At 39.8% G+C, this 22894-nt stretch overlaps 1 protein-coding gene and 1 pseudogene across 1 annotated transcript; both read left to right on the forward strand.

The window, feature by feature from the left end:
* Window positions 1-11967: 11967 nt before the first annotated feature.
* On the forward strand, window positions 11968-12651 carry LOC100760150 (the record flags this gene model as incomplete). Its single annotated transcript, XM_027431814.1, has 1 exon — window positions 11968-12651. A coding segment is annotated over one exon (684 nt), but the record flags the coding sequence as incomplete, so codon positions are not given.
* Window positions 12652-12905: 254 nt separating this feature from the next.
* LOC100759856 lies at window positions 12906-20356 on the forward strand (annotated as a pseudogene).
* Window positions 20357-22894: the final 2538 nt, after the last annotated feature.

A 22894-nucleotide genomic window follows, 5' to 3' on the forward strand; every position in this document is an offset into this window, starting at 1 on the left:
ATCTTATCTACAGGGGCTTGAAAACCTTCCTTTATACCCTGACGCTCAAGGAGCTTTGCCTCTTCTCTCACCTTCCACTGGATTTGGCATGAATTCTCAAGTACAGCTGCTACCAATCAATCCCAATCTGCTGGTGTCACCCTGTTAAATGTTGCCCATGAATGTAATAGCTGTTTTACATATGGACTATGGAGACCAAATGAGACACCTGATTCTTTAATATTCTTAAGATCCTTCAGCTGTATAGGTTGACATTCATAAGTAATCTGTCCATGAGGATGTTTCTTAGAAGCTGGCTTTTCTACTATGATAGCTAGGTACACTAATGGTGTACAAGTAACAACCTTAGAGAAATATTCATGATACCTGGGTGGAGTAGGTTCCTTGGATTGGAGTGATTCTGCCTCTGAGGCAAAGCAATGATCTTTAAGCCTAGTAATGTTATCCTTATGAAAAGTTTCAATCTCCTTAATCATAAAAGATTCCAAGCATTTTAGTGAATCTGTAAATTTCTCTAACTGCTCCTCTACACGTTTTCTAGGTCTTTAATACAATCATCTTTAGGCAGCATCTGGATGGTATGGATACTGCCTTCTAACTATTGGAGTCTAGATTTGAGGTCATGATTTGCTGATTTTGAGTCCTCAGCAATCGACCATATGGACCTATGTAATATGTCAGCCCTGTACTGTAAATTATCTTCCAAACATTAAAATATAGACTCAAATTTGTGATCTGTTACCTTAGATGCTTCAATAATTGATTGTATGGCATTGTCCAATTCTTCAAAACTATCCTGGTTATTTTGTACCTTTGCATCTTGTTTCAGGGTAACATTGCCTATCTGAGTTTCTAGCTGGCTACAGTTATTCTTTAGCTCATCACAGTCTTCTGACAGCCTAGCTTATAAGGCCTAAGACATGGAGGATCTCTCTGTATTTATCTTATCATAAATACGCTGCATCTCATCTTGGGTAACAGACAGCTCTGTCTTTAGCTTATTAGACATAGAGCCAAGCTTATCATCCAATTTCTGTTCCACTTGTTGCACAATTGTGGTCTGACCAAATCTGCTCTCCAAAACCTCATTGGATAAAGCTGTTATTTCCTGTAAGCAGGTGGTGAGGTTATCTCTGTCCCTCTTCCTAAGCCCTCTTGCTAGTAATATTATTTGTACCAGCAATCTAACTGCCATTGCAGCATATAGGCCAGTAATTGGCAAATTAGCATCCTCCTCAAACATTGAATTCATGTAATAAGCAAAAATTTTACCACTTTTAGCAAATGATAAATATTCTGCCATAATTTTACCTGATTTCTACTCCAGATGCAGTAACTATCTTTGACCAGCAGGTGACATAGGAGTTCAGTTTGTCCATGGAGTTTTGGCAGTGGTCAGTGGCAGCTGTGGAGAGAGGTCACAAAAGCAGCTTGCTTATCTCAGAGAGTATAAGGCCTTGTGGCTACAACCACTCAAACAGATGTGGCTTTACTACAGCAGCAGCCAGGGGAAGCCTCTGCTGAAAGCTAAGGCCTACTTGAATTTTAGGCAGCTAGAAACTGTCTCCAAGCTGGGCAGATGGTTCTGTATAGCTCTGCAGCAACGGGTCGGCTGTTAGCAGGGAGCACCTATGGAGAGAGGGCACTTTCTTTGCCTAGTTTGCTGGCGGGGGGTGCACGACGAGGGTGTGGGGACCCTCAGGCTGTCCCAAATGGGGCCAAGATCCCACTCCTGACACCAGATAAAGTGGGAAATTAACAATATGGAGCTAAGTAGAAATATAAGGGTATTTAATAGGGAAAAGCCTTACTTACAGAGCGACTTAGCCAGCAGGCATGGCAGTAGTCTGTATGCAAACCAAAAAGGTGAAAACTGAAAATGAAACTCAGCCAACTGAAACTCTTACTCTGCATCACCCTGACCACACCCTGGTCAGGCAGACCTGTAGCCAGCCCCTAAGCAGGCATGGCTACAGGTTCCCCTATACCTGTGAATTCCATAATTGCTTTCTCTTTTAATAGGTGAATAATATTTCATTTTGTAAATATACCAAAGTTTCATTATCCATTCAACATGTGATGGATATATAGGATGCTTCACATCTCTGGATATTTTAAACAGGACAGATGTGAACATGTTTGAGCAAGTATCTCTGAGGGAGACACCTTTGGGCATATGTCCAAGAATATTGAGGTAGATATATTCAAGTTTTCTGAGAGCAGGCACTCTAATTTCCATAGTGGCTGTAAAAGTTTACCCTCCAAACTCAAATGAATAAAAGTGAGCCACAATCCTATCAGCCATGACAGCATGTGCTGTCATTTGAATTAGGTTAATTTTGCCTTTGATTCTATTGAACCTCACCTGAGTAGTGGTCATGGTATTTTGAGAAACCCAAAAATTTACTAGAGGAAAAACATACCCACCAATATCACATAGCTTCAAATGCTCAAAATTAGAGAGACCTGTCTAGAACATATACTGATCTAACAAGATCACAAAGGTGGGAGTAACCAGAAACATTTTGTTGCATTAAATTTCTACTCCAAGAGATGGAACACATATGCAACACTGCTGACGTGAAAAGGAACTGATATCAGATAATACATGGTCCTAGGTGATGCCTACTACTATTTTTCGTGTAAACAAACAGTATAATGAAATGACTATTAAAGAAATATTCTTATACTCATTGATCATTGGCTCACTCTATCCACATCATAGAAACTTGATCTTTCAGTACATGATAATAAGTTAAAAGACACTAATGCCTTCCCATTCTGCTGACCTGATCCATAAAGAGGTGAGTGACTCTCTGCTATTACCCAACTCCCATCCAAAGCCCCATTCACCCCAATCTCTCTGGGCCTGCACCTGCTTGGGGTAGACACACTCAGGCAGGGAGGAGCTCCCTGAATCTGGAAACACCCCACTCTTCCTTCCCTTTCTGCCGACCTGATCCAAATCGAGGTGAGTGACACTCTGCTCCTATCCAACTCCCATCCAAAGCCCCATTCACCCCAATCTCTCTGGTCCTGAGCCCACTTGGAGTAGGCAGGGAGGAACTCCCTGAGTCTGGAAACACCCCACTCTTCCTTCTTGTTCCGCCGACCTGACCTCTTCGGAAGGCTAACTCCTTCAGAGTGAGGAGATTACCAGGAGTACCAAGAACATCCAGAGCTGTGAACATTGAATCCCTGGCCCATGCACACCACTGGATCACAAGAGGAGATAGAGAGACCCCACCTGCACCCACTGGAAGAAGATATGGGAAGAAGACAGAATAAGAACACACTCAACAACAGAAAGACCAATATGACACAACCAGAATCTAAGGACTCCACACCAGCAAGATCTGAAAATCCCAAAACAAAACATGAAAAAGAGATGGACCTCAAAAATTATCTCGGCAAGATGATAGAGACCTTTAATGAGGAAAGAAGAAAATCACTTAAAGAAATAAAAGAAAAAGCAAGCAAAAAATTACACAAAATGGAGGAAAAGACAAAACAAAAAATTCAAGAAATAAACAAATCTCTTAAAGAATCTAAAGAAATCCAAGGAAAAACAAACAAACAAGTGAAGGAAGCTCTTGAAACAGTTCAAAGCATGAAAGCTGAAATAGACACAATAAAGAAAACACAGAATGAGGTGATGCTGGAAATGGAAAGGCTGGATAAACAATCAGGAACTAAAGATGTGAGTATAACTAATAGAATTCAAGAAATGGAAGAGAGTATCTCAGCTATTGAAGACTCGCTAGAGGATATACATTCATCAACCAAAGAAAACCTCAAGTCCAACAAATCCCTAACACAAAGTATCCAGGAAATATGGGATACTGTGAAAAGAACAAACCTAATAATAATAGGTATAGAAGAAGGTGAAGAAACACTGCTCAAAGGTACAGAAAACATATTCAACAAAATCATAGAAGAAAACTTCCCCAACCTAAAGAAAGATATGCCTATGAAAGTACAAGAAGCTTACAGAACACCAAACAGACTGGACCACAAAAAGAAGTCCTCCTGACACAGAATAATCAAAACACCAAATCTACAGAATAAAGAGAAAATATTAAGAGCAGCAAAGGAAAAAGGCCAAGTAACATATAAAGGCAAACCAATCAGAATCACACCCATATTCTCAATGGAAACTCTGAAAGTCAGAAGGTCTTGGATATATATCCCACAAGCACTAATGGAGCATGGATGTCAACCCAGACTACTGTACCCAGCAAAACTTTCAATCACTATAGATGGAGAAAACAACATATTCCATGACAAAAACAAATTTAAACAATACATATCCACAAATCCAGCACTACAGAAGCTTCTGGAAGGAAAACTCCAACCCAACGAACATAACCACACTCACAAAAACACAGGCAATAGATAATCTAATTTTACCAAACACAAAAATAAACAGTACGGCTAAATCCAAAACAAACAAGAACCAACAAACAATGGACATTAATATCCCTAAATGTCAATGGACTTAACTTACGCATACAAAGATATAGGCTAAAAGAATGGATAAAAAGACAGAATCCATCCTTCTTCTGTTAACAAGAAACACACCTCAACTTCAAAGACAGGTGTTACCTCAGAGTAAAAGGATGGGAAAACAATTTCCAATCAAATGGGCCCAAGAAACAAGTTGGTGTAGCAATCCTAATATCTAACAAATTAGACTTCAAACTAAAATCAATCAATAGAGATGAAGGGCATTTTGCACTCATCACAGGAAAAGTACATCAAGATGAAGTCTCAATCCTGAACATCTATGCCCCAAATACGAAGGCACCCACATTTGTAAAAGAAATATTACTAAAGCTCAAACCACACATAAAACCACACACACTTATAGTATGAGACTTCAACATCCCCCTTACACCACTAGACAGGACCACCAGACAGAAACTTAACAAAGAAACAAAGGATCTGACAGAAGTTATGACCCAATAGGGTTTAACAGATATCTATAGAACATGCCATCCAAACACAAAAGAATATACATTCTTCTCAGCACCACATGGAACCTTCTCAAACACTGACCACATAGTTGGCAGCAAAGCAAACCTCCACATTACAAAAGAATTGAAATAGCCCCCTGTATCTTATCAGATAACCATGCACTAAAGCTAGAATACAACAGCAATATGAATTGCAGAAAACCTACACATTCATGGAAAATGAATAACACCCAATTGTACCATTCCTGTATTGAGGAAGAAATAAAAAAAGAAATTAAAGACTTCCTAGAATTTAATGAGAATGTAGACAGAACATACCCAAATTTATGGGACACTCTGAAAGCCGTGCTAAGAGGAAAGTTCATAGCATAAACTGCCCACATGAAGAAACTGGAGAAAAGTCACATAAGAGAATTGACAGAACAACTGAAATCTTTGGAGCATAAAGAAACAAACTCACCAAAAAGGAGTAGACGCCAGGAAATAATCAACCAGAGGGCTGAAATCAATAAAGAAGAAACTAGAAAAACAGTACAAAGAATCAATGAAACAAAGAGTTGGTTCTTTCAGAAGATCAACATGATAGACAAACCTCTAGCCAAACTAACCAAAAGGCAGAGAGAGAGCATGCTAATTAACAAAATCAGAAACAACAGACACTGAGGAAATCCAGAGAATCTTCAGGTCATACTTTGAAAACCTGCACTCCACAAAATTCGAAAATCTGAAGGAAATGGATAGTTTTCTGGATAGATATCACTTACCAAAATTAAACCAAGAACAGATAAGCAGTTTAAATCAACCTATAACCCCTAATGAAATAAAAGTAGTCATCAAAAGCCTTCCATCCAAAAAAAAGCCCAGAGCCAGATGGCTTCACTGCAGAATTCTACCAGAAATTCAAACAAGAGCTAACTCCAGTACTCGTCAAAATGTTCCGTACAATAGAAGCAGATGGGATATTGCCAAACTCTTTCTACAAGGCTACAATCACTTTGATACCCAAGCCCCACAAAGATATGACTAAGCAAGAGAACTACAGACCAATATCCCTCATGAGCATTAATGCTAAAGTACTCAATAAAATATTGGCGAATCGAATTCAAGAATATATCAGAAAAATCATCCACCATGATCAAGTAGGCTTCATCCCAGGGATGCAAGGATGGTTCAATGAAAATCCATAAATGTAATCCACCATATAAACAAACTGAAAAAGAAAAACCACATGATCATCTCACTAGATGCTGAAAAAGCCTTTGACAAAACCCAACATCCTTTCATGATAAAGATCTTTGAGACAACAGGAATAACAGGAACATATCTAAACATGATAAACACAATATACACCAAACCAATAACTAACATCAAACTAAATGGAGAGAAACTCAAAGTGTTTCCTCTAAAAGCAGGAACAAGACAAGGCTGTCCACTTGCTCCATATCTCTTCAATATTGTACTTGAAGTTCTACTAGAGCAATAAGACAAGAAAAGGGGATCAAAGGGATACGAATTGGAAAGGAAGAAGTCAAACTTTCAGTATTTGAAGATGACATGATAGTCTACATTAGTGAACCGAAAAACTCTACCATGGAACTCCTATAGCTAATAAACACTTTAAGCAAGGTAACAGGATACAAAATTAACTCAAAAAAATCAGTAGCCCAACTAGATACAGATGATAAATCCAATGAGAAAGAAATCAGGAAACATCACCTTTCACAATATCCACAAGCAACATAAAATATCTTGGGGTAACACTAACCAAAAAGTGAAACACCCGTAAAATAAGAACTTTGAGACTTTAAAGAAAGAAATTAAAGAAGATACCCGAAAATGGCAAGATCTCCCCTGCTCTTGGATAGGTAGAATCAACATAGTAAAATTGGCAATACTGCCAAAAGCAATCTACAGATTCAACGCAATCCCCATCAAAATCCAAACGCATTTTTTCACAGACATTGAAAGAACAATACTCAACTTAATATGGAAAAATAAAAAACCCAGGATAGCCAAAACAATGCTTTACAATAAAGGATCTTCTGGAGGCATCACCATCGCTGACTTCAAGCTCTACCATAGAGACATAGTTCTGAAAACAGCTTGGTATTGGCACAAAAATAGACAGATAGACAAATGGAATCAAATTAAAAACCGTGATATTTATCCATACACCTACAAACACCTTATTTTTGACAAAGATGCTAAATCTATACAAAGGAAAAAAGATGGAATCTTCAACAAATGCTGCTGGCAAAATTGGATTCAGACATGCTGAAGATTGCAGATAGATTCATACCTGTCACCATGCACAAAAATTAAGTGCAAATTGATCAAAGATCTCACCATAAATCCAGCCACACTAAATCTTCTAGAAGAGAAACTGGGAATTACCCTTGAACAAATTGGCACAGGAGACCAATTCCTGAACATTAAACCAGTAGCACAGACATTGAGGTCTGCAATTAATAAATGACACCTCCTGAAAGCTTCTGCAAGGCAAAGGACACAGCCAGTAAGGCAAAACGACTGCCCACAGAATGGGAAAAGATCTTCACCTATCCCATATCTGACAGAGGGCTTTATTTCCAAAATATATAAGGAGCTCAAGAAGCTAGCCACCAAAACATCAAACAATGAAATTAAAAAGTGGGGTACAGAACTAAATAGAGAATTCTCAACAGAGGAATCTGAAATGGCTGAAAGACACTTAAGAAAGTGCTCAAAATCCTTGGCCATCAGAGAAATGCAACTCAAAACAACTCTGAGATACCACCTCACACCTGTCAAAACGGCTAAAATCAAAACTATCAATGACAATCTATGCTGGAGAGGATGTGGAGAAGAAGGAACACTCCTCCATTGCTGGTGGGAGTGTGAACTTGTAAGAACATTCTGGAAATCAGTATGGTGGTTGCTCAGAAAAAGAGGAATCAGTCTACCTCAAGATCCAGCCATTCCTCTTTTGGGTATATAACCAAATAATGCATGTTCACACAACAAGGACATATGTTCAACCATGTTCATAGCAGCATTGTTTCTAATAGCCAGAACCTGGAAGCAACCTTGATGCCCCTCAACTGAAGAGTGGATTGAGAAAACGTGATACATTTATACAATGGAGTACTACTACTCAGCAGAAAAAGAAGCAATGGAATCTTGAAATTTGCAGGCAAATGGATGGAACTAGAAAAAAAACCCTCCTGAGTGAAGTAACCCAGTCACAAAAAACAAACATGGTATGTACTCACTCATATATGAATTTTAGACATAGAGCAAAGGATTACCAGCCTATAATCCTCTTCAGCAAAGAAAGTAGTAAACATGAAGGACTCTAAGGGATAAATGGACCCCAGGAATGGGAAGTGGCATGAACTCCTGAGCTAATTGGGAGCATTAGGTTAGGGGAGATGGAGCTGCCACAATAAGATCAGAAGAGGAATAGAGGAGAGGAAATGGAGGAGCAGAAATATTGAGTTGGGGTAAGAATAGAGGAGAGAGAGCAGGATGAGAGATACCATAGTAGAGGGAGCCACTATACGTTCGAGGAGAGATCTAGAACCAAGGAAATCTCCAGAGACCTACAAGGATGACACAGTCTGACAGTCCAGGCAATGGTGCAGAGGATAACCTAAAATCCCTTCCCCTAAAACGAGATTGATGATGACTAACTTTTATGCCATCCTAGATCCCTCAGCCAGTGGCTGATGGAAGCAGAGACAGACATCCACAGATATACACTGAGCTGAAATCTGGAATTTAGTTGAAGAGAGGGAGGAATGAAGATCGAAGGGGTCTGTACCAGGTTGGAAAAAAAACCCACAGAAACAGTTGACCTGAACAAGAGAGAGCACATCGACCCCAGATGCTCTCTGGGAGGTCAGTACAAGACTGATCCAGACCCCTGAACATGGGTGTCAATAAGGAGGCCTCTGCACTCCAGGGAGCTTCTAGTAGTGGATTAGTATTTTCCCTGGTGCAAGAAGGGACTCTGAGAGACCATCCCACGTGAAGAGTTACACTCTGGCCCTGGGAAAGTCCCAGGGCCAGCACAGGAAGATTTGGTGGACTTTGCAGAGACCACATTGAGGGCCCTACCCTGCCTGGGGAGTGGTGCATGGATGGGGTGGGGGTAGGATTTGTGGTGTGGGAGAAGGGATGGGGGTGAGGGGAGAGAGAAGGAGAAGGGACTTACATGTGAAACTAGCTTGTTCCCTAACTTGAACTAATAAAAAAATTTAAACAGACACACTAATGGAAAATATAGAATATGAGAAACTCAGTCCCAAATGAGTTCTCTTCATCAATCCCCACCATTTCATTCATGATAAGCTACATAGAAGAGATAAAGGAACAATTATAGGAGCCAGAAGTGGTGGATAACTCAGAGGAAATAGGGTCTTCCTGATACAACACAAGAACTCAGAGAGACTGTGACAGCACATAGACAAGACCTTCACACATTCAAACCAGACAATAAACAGGCACTGTAAAAGGGTAGTGGACATAAAGTCCTATTAATAACAAAAGAGCTGTTTGCAATTGACATCTACTAGCAAAAAGAAATTTGTTTTTTTTCCAACAGAGTGTCACTGTAAATATCCACTACATTCCAGGTTAAGTTTCATGATTAAGAGACTTAGTCATATTCCACTCATGCCCAAGAGTAGCAAACAGAACAGAGATATTATTTTATTTTTTATCACTCAAAACTATATTTTTGCTATTCTGTTTTTGTACTTTTTGTCTTATTAGACTATTTTTAGATTTATGAATTTTCACAGGGTGGGGGTCATGAGCAAATGCTCATGAAGTTGGTTAAAGGTGAAGGTCATGGTGAAATTATAGTTTATAAGTTGATTCAATTGTACTTTATGAGGAAACTTTATAAACTAAAGAATTAAATTATTCCTTTTAACTTTAACATATGAAAGGGACATTAGTTTCTCTGTACCTTTAAGACTATAAGTCATGACACTTGTTATTTGCTCATAATTGTCCATTCATCTCTGGTGGCCATGGAAACATGAGAATTTCTAAGGTCACTTATCTAACTTTGGATGATCACTAAAATTTGGACTTCCTAGAAAAGACAGAGGCAAGTATTCTATGTTTTCTCTGTGGTTTTATTGATATAATTCAATTTCACAAGACAAAGAAGGACAAGGATGTCACTGAAATATGATATAGCTATTTTTAACATCATCCCCATGTGAGTAAATCCTACTATATATTATAAGCATTTGGAATCCCTGGCTGACAATGAGGGCTATGGAGCCTGTACTGATTTTATACCTGTGTGGATTCCTGAAGTTCAGCATGTGGATTAGATTCTCTGTGTTGTTTTCCTATCTATAAACTGGGGTAATGATGGTGTGAATCTCATTGGAGGGATGGGAATATTAGATGGTCTAATGTCCCTGAAGTGTATAAATGAGGCTCCAAAAAAGCAAAGCAGAGGAGAGAAAATAATAGGTTTCTGTGAACCAAGGGTTTGTCAGTGAGACACTGTTGTATGCTGAAGTATGCGTCTAACAGAACTTCTTTCCTGCAGGTGATTCACCTCTTGTTTGACTCCCTGTCTGGTCAACATTTCGTTTTATTTGTAATATATTAGCTCAGCATCTTTCAAATGGATATCCTCGCCACCCATGATATGCAAAGGTAAAAACTAAAACTGAGTTTACATTGAAGATTTTAAATTGAATATTTGTGAAACACATATATCCCCTCCATGAGATTCAGACAAAGACAGAGATAGATCCTGCCAGGCTCATTCACTTGTCTGCCACAACAGCATTCTCTACCCTAATTCCTGCTCCTTCAGTCACTGCCTCAAATATGCCTTGACAGAGAGAGGGTGTGGGTAGAGTGATAGGCAGTCCAACATATATTTGGCTGATGTAACTTCCCAAGTATTATAGAAACTGTCATCTCTAAGTGAAGTGCATATTCTACAGAGACTGTGCAGGAGTGACCAAGTCTATGGAAGGAATATAGGCAGGGATCCTGTTTATAGACACTAGAAAACTTCTCTTTGTGCACTTGCAATGACATTTTCCACATACTTGGTGGCTACAAAACTGCCTGCTCCATTTCTTCTCAAATATTCAATGGCATCTCTTAGGGCATAGTTTAGCATGAGCATTAACACTACATCCAAAGATTTGAAATGAGAATTGATTTAAGTATTCTGGTGTACACAATATATGTGGAGTGGAGTACTGGTTTTGTGAAAGAGAATATATCACACAGATAGCCAGGATACTTTATATGCAATGATAAATGAAGTTGGTTATCTGAAAATCCACATTTAAATAGGTTATTGGTCAAAATGGAAATGTCCACGAATACTCATGTTTTACATGTAGATTTTGATTTTTACCACTGAGGAATGGATTCAAGTCTCAAACATGTTCAGTAAACTTTTCCACTTAGGTATAGCTTTAGCCCAGCTATCTATATCCTTCAATTTGTCTATGTATTTATGGATTTAATTCTAGAATATGTATAGCTTTTAAAAAACTGTGCACATTTCAAAAAATGTACAAGAGGGTATACTACACTACCCTAATTTAGATATATTTGTGCATTCTTCTGCTTATATTCTCATTTAAATTATTTATTATATTTTTGTTTTGCAACCATGGCTGAAATATGCATAACCTTAATTATGATATCGCAAACTCATTTCCCACTGTTAACCAGAAGCATTAAATTTTTTAGTTGACAAATATGCACCTTTCAGCATTTGACAGACATAGTGAAATTGCTAAACAAAGTCTCATATGGGGAACTTCTGCTATAGTCATGAAATTTTGGGCTTCTTGTACTTTTGCCTGTAGTATGGAGAATCCTAACACATAGACAACTTAAATACAAATATGTGACAGCAGGGATAAGTTATGAGAGCTAAGCACTCTGTAAACCATGACTCATTTTGTTTCCTAACTTCCCTTGTGTTCCTGGCTTAACTTTCTATTTGTTCAATCTCATCTTCAGATCTCCAAATGGAAAGGAGTGCATCTTAAAGCTGAGTGGCTTCCTTAGCAGCCTGTCTGCTTTGATGTTTGAAGTAGTCATTGCGAGCTACCCATACTGGCGCCTGTGGGAATTTGACGACAATGTTGTACAGTTTGTGTCATTTGGTCTTTGGGAAGCCCATTACCTTCAAAAGCTTAATGTCTCAGGAACCATAACCAAGATGCTGGTGCATACACCTATCAATTCCACCTGGACAATTTCACCTGAATTTCAGTATGCACAAAATCTGATAGTGTGGGCTATTTTGATGAAGCCTGTGGTTCTAGTTTTTAGTGCAATGGCCTTTAAGATCAGCTATATGAAACACCCATTTGTGGAGTTGCAAATATTCTGCTACAAAGTCTCCGCCTTAGTTTTGTGTGTTAGCAGTGTTTTCACATTTGTTTCCGTGATCTCAAACCACGTTGTAGATCATTATGGTCAAACCACTCTTGACTTTCCACCTGACTTTCCCGTTAAAAAAGAAGCCTTGATAAGCAAACATTATACTGCTGTGTTCCCATTAGGCATCCTAACAACCACCATGTCACTCTTTGGTGTGATCTTCTTTATCTCTGAGATAATTTCTTTGAAATCACACAGTAATGTTAAGGCCAAGTGTGCTACCAAGTTTCCCAAAGAAGATGTCTGAGTGGGGGGCCCTGCATTTGCAACATCTGCCAGAAGGTTCCTAGAAGAAATCCCCTATTCACACACAAAACTACTGTAGTCATCAACTTGTTCTAAATAAAACATGAACTTGTTTCTCTGGGTATGTCTAAATTACATCCTCCTCTATCTGTCTAAGGTGTTTCTTTTTTTAAATGCTTCCACATGCAAAACTCTGAAGGTCATGATTATGTATTCAGATATTGCAAAAGGACTGGTGAAACATACATTGCAAAAATGAACACAATAAATACAATGGGAAAGGACTTTATAAGGGAGCTGACAACTCCACACAGAGAAGTAAAGACTTCCTGTGTGATGGCAGGTAAGTCCTTATGTCTATTGAGGGTAGAGCTGGACACCTTGGGTTCATGCTCCAGTGATTTCTCAGTCATGATGAGTATTTCTTCAAATTGGGTGCTAAAACAAACCTTTCCTTCTTTGAGTTGCTACATAACATGATTTATTACAGCAGTGAATCAAGGATCTGTTCTCCCATTAATGTCCTTTACAATGCAGTGTAGAGACACTGTACAGCTTTTGCATGTACAGAAGGACAAGGTCCATATGGCCTATTTTTTATTTTGTCATTTAATAATCTCCATTGTATGTCTTTTCATCCTCAATATTTATAGAATTTTATGGCTTCCAAGCACCTGCTAGAATCACTAACTAAGAACTGTTTGCAAAATTCTAGGAGTCATGTAGCTCCCACATGTAAATTCTTCTGCCTACTTCCCCCACACCAGCTCTAAACAGCTAAGTATGACACAAACATTTTTATCACAATAACTGCTCCACTTCTTTATATGAATTTTCTGCATTAGTTACTCATGTTTGTTATGACCAAAATGCAAGGGAAATAAGCTGGCAGAGGAAAGGTTTATTTGGGCTTATAGTTCAGGGGGTACAGTTAAGTACAGATGGAGAAGATATGGCGATACAATCTAGAAGCTGGCTGTTCAAATCTTACCATAGCCACCAAGCAAAAAGGTATGAAATTTGATTCTCAGATAGTGTTCCCTTTTTAATGCTTTTAGGATCCCCATACATGGACTGAAGCTATCCAAAATTAAGGTGGGTATTCCCACATCAATTAGCCAACTCTAGAAAATGTACCCACAGATTTGTTTCCATGGTGATTATAAATCAAACCAAGTTGACTCCAAAATTGTTACACCACAGATAGAGAGGTGGACAATGAATTACCATTAATAGGATGTCTGTGGTGGTTTGAAAGAAAATGGCACCCTAAGGGAGTGGCAATATTAGGATGTTTGACCTTGTTGGAGTAGGTGTGGCCTTGCTGCCATCTGGTCAAATCATAGCCAGTAACATATGTGCCTGTACACTGACATGCTCTCTGTCATGATGATAATGGATTGAACCTCTGAAACTGTAAGCAAAGACCCTCAATTAAATGTTTTCTTTGTAAGAGTTGCTGTGGTCATGGTGTATTATTACAAAAATAAAAACCCCAAGGCAATGTCTTAGTTATTTTTTCTGTTGCTGTGGTAAAATACCTTGAGAAATCATTATCAATGGAGAATGGATTTATCTTGAGTCACATTTTAAGTGTACAATCTCTTCTGGCAGGGAATGTCTGACAGCAAGCTTGAGGCAGACTGCTAATTTGAATTTGCAGTCAGGAAGCAGATAATGAAGAAAGGTACTATTAAGATACCTTTCTTTTTTGATTTGTCTGGCAATTTGGTATGTCTTCTTGTCACAATTAATCTAACCTAGATAACCCTCCACAAGCATACCCAGAGGATTGTCTTCTAGGTTATCTTAGATCCTGTCAAATTAACAATAAATATGAACCATCACAAGGGACTAAGGATAGCACAAGACAATTTGGCTCTAGATCTTCAACATACAAGTTCTCTAAGAATTTTGTTGTGGTGGTTGTGTCTGTAGATGTTGTGGCTATAAAATAAATGTGATGCCAAAAAGAAATTATATATGGTAGATTAAAACAGGAATAAAATTATAATACCAAATTAAACTGAGCAATAATAGTATAATAACAAGCTAAACTGAACAATAAAAACATCCTTTTCTGAGTTTAATGAAAAATTGGAATCATTTCAAGCATGAATGTCTTTATAAACAAAAGGCCATAAGAAAAGCAAAATGTGAGGATTGAAAGGTGCTTCATCAGTGAAGGGTGCATGCATATGACTTGTGTTCTGTACCTAACATCTGTAGGGAGACACTGTAGCCCCACCTCCTAGTAGCCTGGACAGGTGTGCCAGGACACTCCCGTGAGGGAATGGTGAGGGGAAGTCTAAGGTGACATGGGAAGGTTCTTAAGGTACCATGCACACATGGAGAGTCCCTTCTCACTTCTCCTCTCTCTGGCCTGTTTGCCTTGCTGCCTCTGGCACGCTCCGGCTTGTGGTTGGCTGGTGTTTATCTGAATAAAAAAATCTTAGCCTTACGGACTGTGGATTGATCTCTTCACTTGGTGCAGGACCAGACCCCCACGACCCATGCTGCATGCCCGCTGGGGCTCTGTGCTAGACTGTGGAAAACACACGGCTGCTAAACAGTGAGTTAAGCCCCCTGGGCCTCCCTGCCCAAAACCACCTCTGTGCTGCTGCTCCTCTCCTCAGCCGAGGTCGCTGGGCAGCCCCATCTACTGACTCAGGGATCCTGGTCTGGCAGGCAGCTCCCACCGTCCCCGCTGGCCTTGCCCTCTGCCTGGCTCCAGGTGCCACCATTGCCCACTGACCCTTGTGGCCAGCCTTCCTCAGCAGCTCCACCGCGGCCACTTTGCACTCCTGTCCCCTGGTTCCTGCTGTGCCTATCTCCACCTAGGCTCCCCGTGGGGCTTTCTTTGTTTCCCGGGCCCTGCTTGCCATTCACTGGGCCAGACCCTGGATGCATCTGCTGCAGGGCTAGTTTTTCCAAATTTAGCTGTGGGCACGGTCACCTGCCTGACGCAAATACTTCCCAGGTAGGTTCTAAAAAATTCCTTAGTGACTAGAAATTTTCTGAAAGTTCAGATCCTACTTGAAATAGATGTGGCTGTGCCACCTGCTGGTCAGACGTTCTTACAGCACCTGAAAATGGCATTGCCAGCAAATGTAGCTGAATTTGTTGCCCCTCTCTATATATAATCTCTTGTATTCTTATGCGCATTCATGCTGGAGAAACAAGATGATTTGCTGAATATTGGCTTATATATCTTATTAACTATGAATGTATTAATTCACATATTGTCGTTCCTCAGGAACAAAAGGGCCACCCGCCTACACGACATGCAAGCTTTGCATAAGGAGGTTGTGGAAGGGACAAGGACGATTTATAAAACGCTTATGGAGATGGTAGAACAGAAACTAGATGATAGGCTTCATTCTGTTTTATACGATACAGGCAGATCTGTCTACTACTCAAGCTGAAATGCAGCACATTTATAATAACATACAGGTTAGGCAGGCAGAAGACCATGGTGAATTAAAACTTATTTTAGGGGTTTTACAGGCAAAGCAAGCAAAAGACAAGGATGCATTACAAGGTGTTGTACGAGCCTAAGAGGTCAGGTAAGCTACAGACCAAGATGAACTGAAGACTATTCTAGGGACGTTACAAGCTAAGCAGGCTTCAGACCATGATGCAGCATTGGGTTTTTCAAAGGCATTGGGAGCTAGGCAGAAAACAATGAGGCATTACAAAGCATATGTAGCCAACTAGAAACTCATCTAGGCTCTCTCTCCCATTCCTTTGTTACTAACGTACAAGATACCGAGAATAGGCTTCAACAATTGGATAATGCTATTAAATCAAAAGCTGAGAAATGTGAGAGGGACTCTGGTAAAATTAGAGCTGAGTTTCAAAGCTTACAAGAGGAATTACAGACCAGGGATAACAAGCTTGAAATGTCTATCAAGTCGATTGCTGAGGGAAATCACAACCTTGATTGTAAGTTTCAGTCTCTGGATGGCTAACTCCATACCACCCAAATGCTAGCTAGGGATGAACGTATAGCCGGTCAAGAAAACCTTACAGGAGAATTGTCAAAGAAAATCATGGATTCTATATCATGCCTTTAATCTTTTATGATGAATGAGATTAAAACCTCCCATGAGGATGTCTTGGCCAGGCTGAAGAATCGATTTGACGAAGAGAACATAGACTGGCTCCAATCTGAGGTGCATACATTCAATCATTCTAAAGCAATTACACACACACCTCTAGTCTACCCGGCCATGGTGGTCGAAAAGCAACCAACTAAGAGACTCTCCCAGGGACAGACAGCATATACATGACAACCAATCCACTTGAAAGATGTTAAGCATATTAAAGAATCGGTTGTCTTGTACAGTCTTCATAGCCCATACATAAAACAGGTATTACACTTATGGGCAACCGTTAACAGGATGACACCCATAGATTGGGTAGGACTGGTGTCAGCTGTCCTTGAGAATACTTGCCAAATTGAGTGGAAGGCATTACTTAGAGAAGAGGAAAAACTCCTAGAGCGGCTGGCCATCAAGGACAGAGTTGATGCACCCCTCCATAAGATCCTAGGAGAAGGTATTTATGCTGACCCACAGGTTCAGGCTGAATATGACGACCATATGCTGTCCCTATGAGGGATAGCAGCACTAAATGCTTGGGATAAGGTTCGTGAGCCAGGAGAACAATTAGAAACTTATACGAAAATAGAACAGGGACAAACAGAACCATGTAAGGACTTCTGAAACCAGTTGACCAAAGCAGTAGACATACAAGTAGCAGATCCAGCAATATGACATTTAATTGTGTATAGCTTAGCTTATGACAATGTAAACCCAATATGCAAAAGAATACTTGCCTTTAAAGATCAGATCAGCTCCATTAGAAGAATGGGTTCTGCATACTGCCCACATTGACTGTAACATGCAAGATACTGGAATCTGGGCAGGAGAGGCTGTCCCAAGAGGTTTCAACAGACAGCAGGAGATTAGGAGAGATAATAACAGAAGGACTTGGGAAGGAGAAACACCTTACAGGGTCTCATACAGGTATGGAAATGCCAGTGTTCATTGCTACCATGACCCAGAGCCTCGCATAGGAAGAGCATGCTCCAGGAGTCCACGAAACCATCAGGAGATTAGATGTTTCAGCTGTGGTAGAATGGGACATTTAAGGAGAAATTGTAGGCAAAGAAATTCTAACGATTCCCCATGTGACAGGTCATTGCCCTCTGGGTTATGTAGGAGATGTGGTAAGGGCAAACACTGGACTAACAAATGCAGATAGACTAGGGACATGAAAGGGAACCTGTTAACGTCAGGAAACTCTGAAGGGGGCCTGCAGCAGTTCCCCACAGCGAGAAAGGTCCTATCGTTCCCAGTAGCAGTGGGAAACAATCTCTCACAGGACGAATAGATAGTTCCTTGCCTATTGTGGAAAATGATACTGCTCTAGATAGTAGTTTGAATAGTGATGAAAAATCACATGTGACTGGTAAAAATGAGAAATGCATATTTTGGCAAGCTTCTATTAATGATTCTAGGCCTCGGTTAGAAATAAAAATCAATGGTAAAGTTATTAAAGGCTTAGTGGACACTGGGGCTGATGTAACTATTGTTACCCAGAAGACTTGGGTTCAGAAATGGCTCTTAAAGAGGCAAATGTACAAATTTTAAGACTTGGTACTCTATCTAGAGTTTGAGGGAGTGTTAATTCGGTGGTCTGCATTGGACTGGAAGGACTGAAAGGAAGACTGAAACCTCACGCGGCCAATATAGCTGTAAATCTCGTGATCTCTTACAGCAATGGAATACTCAAATCAACATCCCTCCAATGTCAGATAAGAATTCTAGAAAATCGCTGGATAGTAGGAAGCATCAGGTAAGATGCCATGGAAAGTGGTTACCAACTATCCAGGCTGTACAGACACTAAATACAAACGATGGGCCTTCAGAGGAACCAAAGGCCCTGCCATTAAAATGGCTTACAGATGAACGGATATGGATAGGGCAATGGCCTTTGACCTCTGAAAAGCTAGAGGTTCTAGAAAAGTTAGTACAGGAACATCTAGAGGCTGGTCACATAGAGCAATCTACCAGACCGTGGAATTCTCCTGTATTTGTTTTCAAGAAGAAGTCAGGTAACTGCAGAATGCTGACAGACCTGAGAGCCATAAATAAGGTAATTGAATCTATGAACTGAGAATTGATCTGAATAAGTTGATGCACAATAAATGTAAATAAAGGCTAAATTTGGTGCTGAAAAAATATGTGTATACACAAGATAGACATGAACCTTTATACATTTCAATCAAATGAAGAAATTTTTCTGAAAATCACCTTCAGTAAGTATTAGGAAATGCTGCAAATATCTATGAGTGCTTATGTTTTACATATAGATTTTAGTTTTCTGGGACAGAAGAAAGAATTCAAATATTCCCACATGTTCTGTCATCACACATACATTAGCACAAACACATACACATAGTGAAAGATATAAAATTCAAGTATAGAATTTTGATATTACTGCATGGGAGAGAGTTGTCATTTTTTGTTCTTCCAGAAGACAGTATAGGTAAGCTCAGGGTGTTTGTAGTATGCCACTAACAAATTTAGAAAAGAAATGATTTTATTCAATATCTCTGCTTACTAAAAACATTTAAGTTATTTATCATATTTATATATGGCAAACATAATGGAAATAAGCATAACCAGGCATATAATATTGTAAACTCTTTTTCACCTTTAATTCTAAGCATTAATATTTTAATTGACAAATACACACATTTCAACATTTGGTAGATGCAATGAAATTGCTTACCAAAACCTCATATAGACAGAACTTATGTTATAGTCAAGGAATTTAGGGCTCCATATACACTGATGAATGAATGATGAATCTTAATACATACATAAACTCCTTAAATACAACTATGTGACATAGGGGTTAAGTATGAGGAGGTAGTGCACTGTAAACCCTGACTTATTTTGATTGCCATTATTCCTTGTGTTCCTTACTTGACAATAGATTTATTCAATCTCATCTTCAGATTTCCCAACATAATGGAGAGGATCTTCAAGCTGGCTGGACTCCTTAGCAGCCTATCAGCATTGGTGTTTGAAATAGTCAATGCAAGCAGTCAATGTTGCTGCCTGTGGCAATTCAACAACAAGTTCATGCAATTTGTGTCCTTTGGACTATGGGAAGCTTGTTACCATCAAGTGTTTAATGTCTCAGGGATTATAGTTAAGATGCTGGTGCATACCCCTATCAATGCCACCTGGACCATCTCACCTGAATTTTAGTATGCATAATCCCTGATAGTATGTGCCATTTGGATGAAGCCTATAGTTATGATTTTTGATGTAATCACCATTAAGATCAGCTGCATGACAGACCCATTTGTGAAATTCCAGATTTATTGTTACAAGGTCTCTGCCTTAGTTTTTTGTGTTAGCAGCCTCATCACATGTGTTTCTGTGAGCTAGAACCACTTTGTAGATGATTATGGCCAAACTACTCTTGATTTTCCACCTAACTTCCCTGTTAAAAAAGAAGCCTTTATAGACAAACACTATACTGTTGTATTCCAAGTAGGGTATCTGACAGCCAGCATGTCCCTCATTAGTGTGATCTCCTATCTCTCTGATATAAACTTTTTGAAACTGCAGTCAGATGAAGGCCCAGCATGTTTGCATTGTGGCCAATCAAGAGACCTGAAATGAATGCTTCTGCATTTGCAGTATCTCTCAGAAGGTTTCTTGAAGAAATTTTCTGTTCATCCACAAAACTCCTGTAGTTATCAATCCATTCCAAATAAACTATCAAATTTATTTTCAGGGTGTGCCTAAATTACTTCTTCCTCTATCTGTCTACAATGTTTCTTTCTTTGAATATTTTCACATCCTAAATTCTGAAGGCCATGGTGAAGTGTTCAGAAATTTCCAACAAGGTGTAACAGGCAAAAATGCTAGTGAAATGCACTAAATAAACACAGCAAATAACAATGAAATAATGTTTGCAAGGAAGCCTCACTTGAACAAAGAAAAATAACTACACTTCTGTCTGGACACCCATGTGTAATCAGGTCTAATGTGGGCAGAATTGGACTTCTTTATTGTTGGTTCTACAGACAGTGTATGCTCTTTTGTAGAGTAGGAAATCTATGCTGTACACTGGGCAGTAGGCATCTCCTGTCTTTTTGTTTGTTAATACTACAAGTGGCCAGGCATTTCCACCATGTTCTGAAAAAACTACTGTTATGGGTATTAGAGGTCACGTTGTGTAAAAGCCATTTCATAGAGAACAGGAAACTTATGCCATCTATAAAATTTTCCAAAGTCTTTACTAGTCCTAAATTTTTTCAGTAGTCCAAACTCCTTTTTCCAACTCAGTGCAGTTTTTCAACTATGAGACCTTAGAAAATCAGAAATTGACTTAGACTTCTAATATAAAATGGTATAAATATTGCCATTGTATAAAGGATGAAGGAGACACAGCAAGGTAAGTGTTGTGCCAGGTTTCCAGAACCCAGAGACTAACCAAAGGAGTCGACACTCTGATGTAAAAGCAAAAGGTTTCTTTTTATTTCAAGCTGGCCAGCTAGGATCTCACTACACAGTGGGCAAATGAGATGCCAACCAGGCAAAAAGAGAAGATTTTAAATGGGTAGACCCTAAGGTTGAATGCCACAAATCACAGAATTTACATGGTTACTTGAGGTCATACAAAGTACAGAGTTAGTCAGTAACAATATATTTTAAGGGAGATACATTTGACTGAAATAAGACAGGGCATGGGCTTGCAGGGGTACAGAGTCACAGGGTCTGTCAGTTATCCCCTGGGATGGGGGATTTTTATGACCAGCAATTAGCAAAGGAATGTCAACAAGAGTGGTAGACTGTAGGGGAACCTGTAGCCATGCCTGCTTAGGGGCTGGCTACAGGTCTGCCTGGTCAGGGTGACATTGAGTGAGAGGTTTAAGGCTGCGTTTCATTTTCGTTTTCACCCTTTCGGCTTGCTGGACAGATTTCTGCCACGCCAGCTGGCTAGGTCGCTCTGTAAGTAAGTCTATTCCCTATTAAATACCCTTATACTTCTACCTGACTCTGTATTGGTAATTTCCCACTATATCTGGTGTAAGGAGTGGGATATTGGAAACCTACACCCCATTTGGGACAGGCTGTGGGTTCCACCAGGTCTGTGGCCTTGGCCAGGAAAGCTCCCTCTCTCTACAGGTGCTCCGGGCTCCCAGGCGATCTGCTGACTCTGAGCTGCTCAGAACCTGCTGCCCAACTTGGAGACTCACACAGTCCTACGGTTTTACCACCGTGTGCTCGGGACCAGCCAAGATTGTGGCCTACCCGATCCCAGAGGCATTCAGCCTGTGAACCGAGTAGGTCTCTGGAATGGGTCTCAGCTTTCAGCAGGTTCCCTGCAGTGGCCTTAAACCACGCCTTAATTCAGTGGTTGCTGCTGCAAGGAAGTATACTCTCTACGATAAATGCAGCCACTTTTGTGACCTCTCCCCACTGCAGACCAACGGCTGCTGCCAAATGCCGTGCTGACTAGCTGAACGCCTGTGTCACCTGCTGGTTAAAGATAGTTACTGTATCTGTAGTAGAAATCAGGTAAAATTATGGCAGAATATATATCATTTCCTAAAATTGGTAATATTTATGCTTATTATGTGAATTCAATGTTTGAGGAGGATGCTTATCTGCCAATGACCGTCCTATATATCATAATGGCAGTTAGCCTACTGGTACAAATAATATTAATAGCCAGAGGGCTCAGGAACAGGGACCTCACCGCCTGCATGCAGGAAATAACAGCTTTATGCTATGAGGTTTTCGAGAACAGATTAGGTCAGACCACAATTGTGCAGCAAGTGGAACAGAAATTGGATGATAAGCTTGGTTCTGTGTCCAATACACTAAAGACAGAACTATCTGTTACCCAAGATGAGACAGAGCATATTTATGATAAGATAAACACAGAGAGATCCTCCATGTCTGAGGCAGTAGAGGCTAGGCTGTCAGAGGACCATGACAAACCAAAGAATATCTTTAGCCAGGTAGAAACAGATAGGCTCTGTGACCCAGAAACTAGATGTAAAGGTGCAAAATACCCAGGATAGGGTTGAAGAATTGGACAATGCCATTCAATCAATTATTGAAGCATCTAAAGTAGCAGATCACAAATTTGAGTCTAGATTTGTATGCTTGGAAGATGATTTACAGTACAGGGCTGACAGATTACAT

This window comes from Cricetulus griseus, chromosome X (genome assembly GCF_003668045.3).
Source record: "Cricetulus griseus strain 17A/GY chromosome X, alternate assembly CriGri-PICRH-1.0, whole genome shotgun sequence".
NCBI lineage: Eukaryota > Metazoa > Chordata > Mammalia > Rodentia > Cricetidae > Cricetulus > Cricetulus griseus.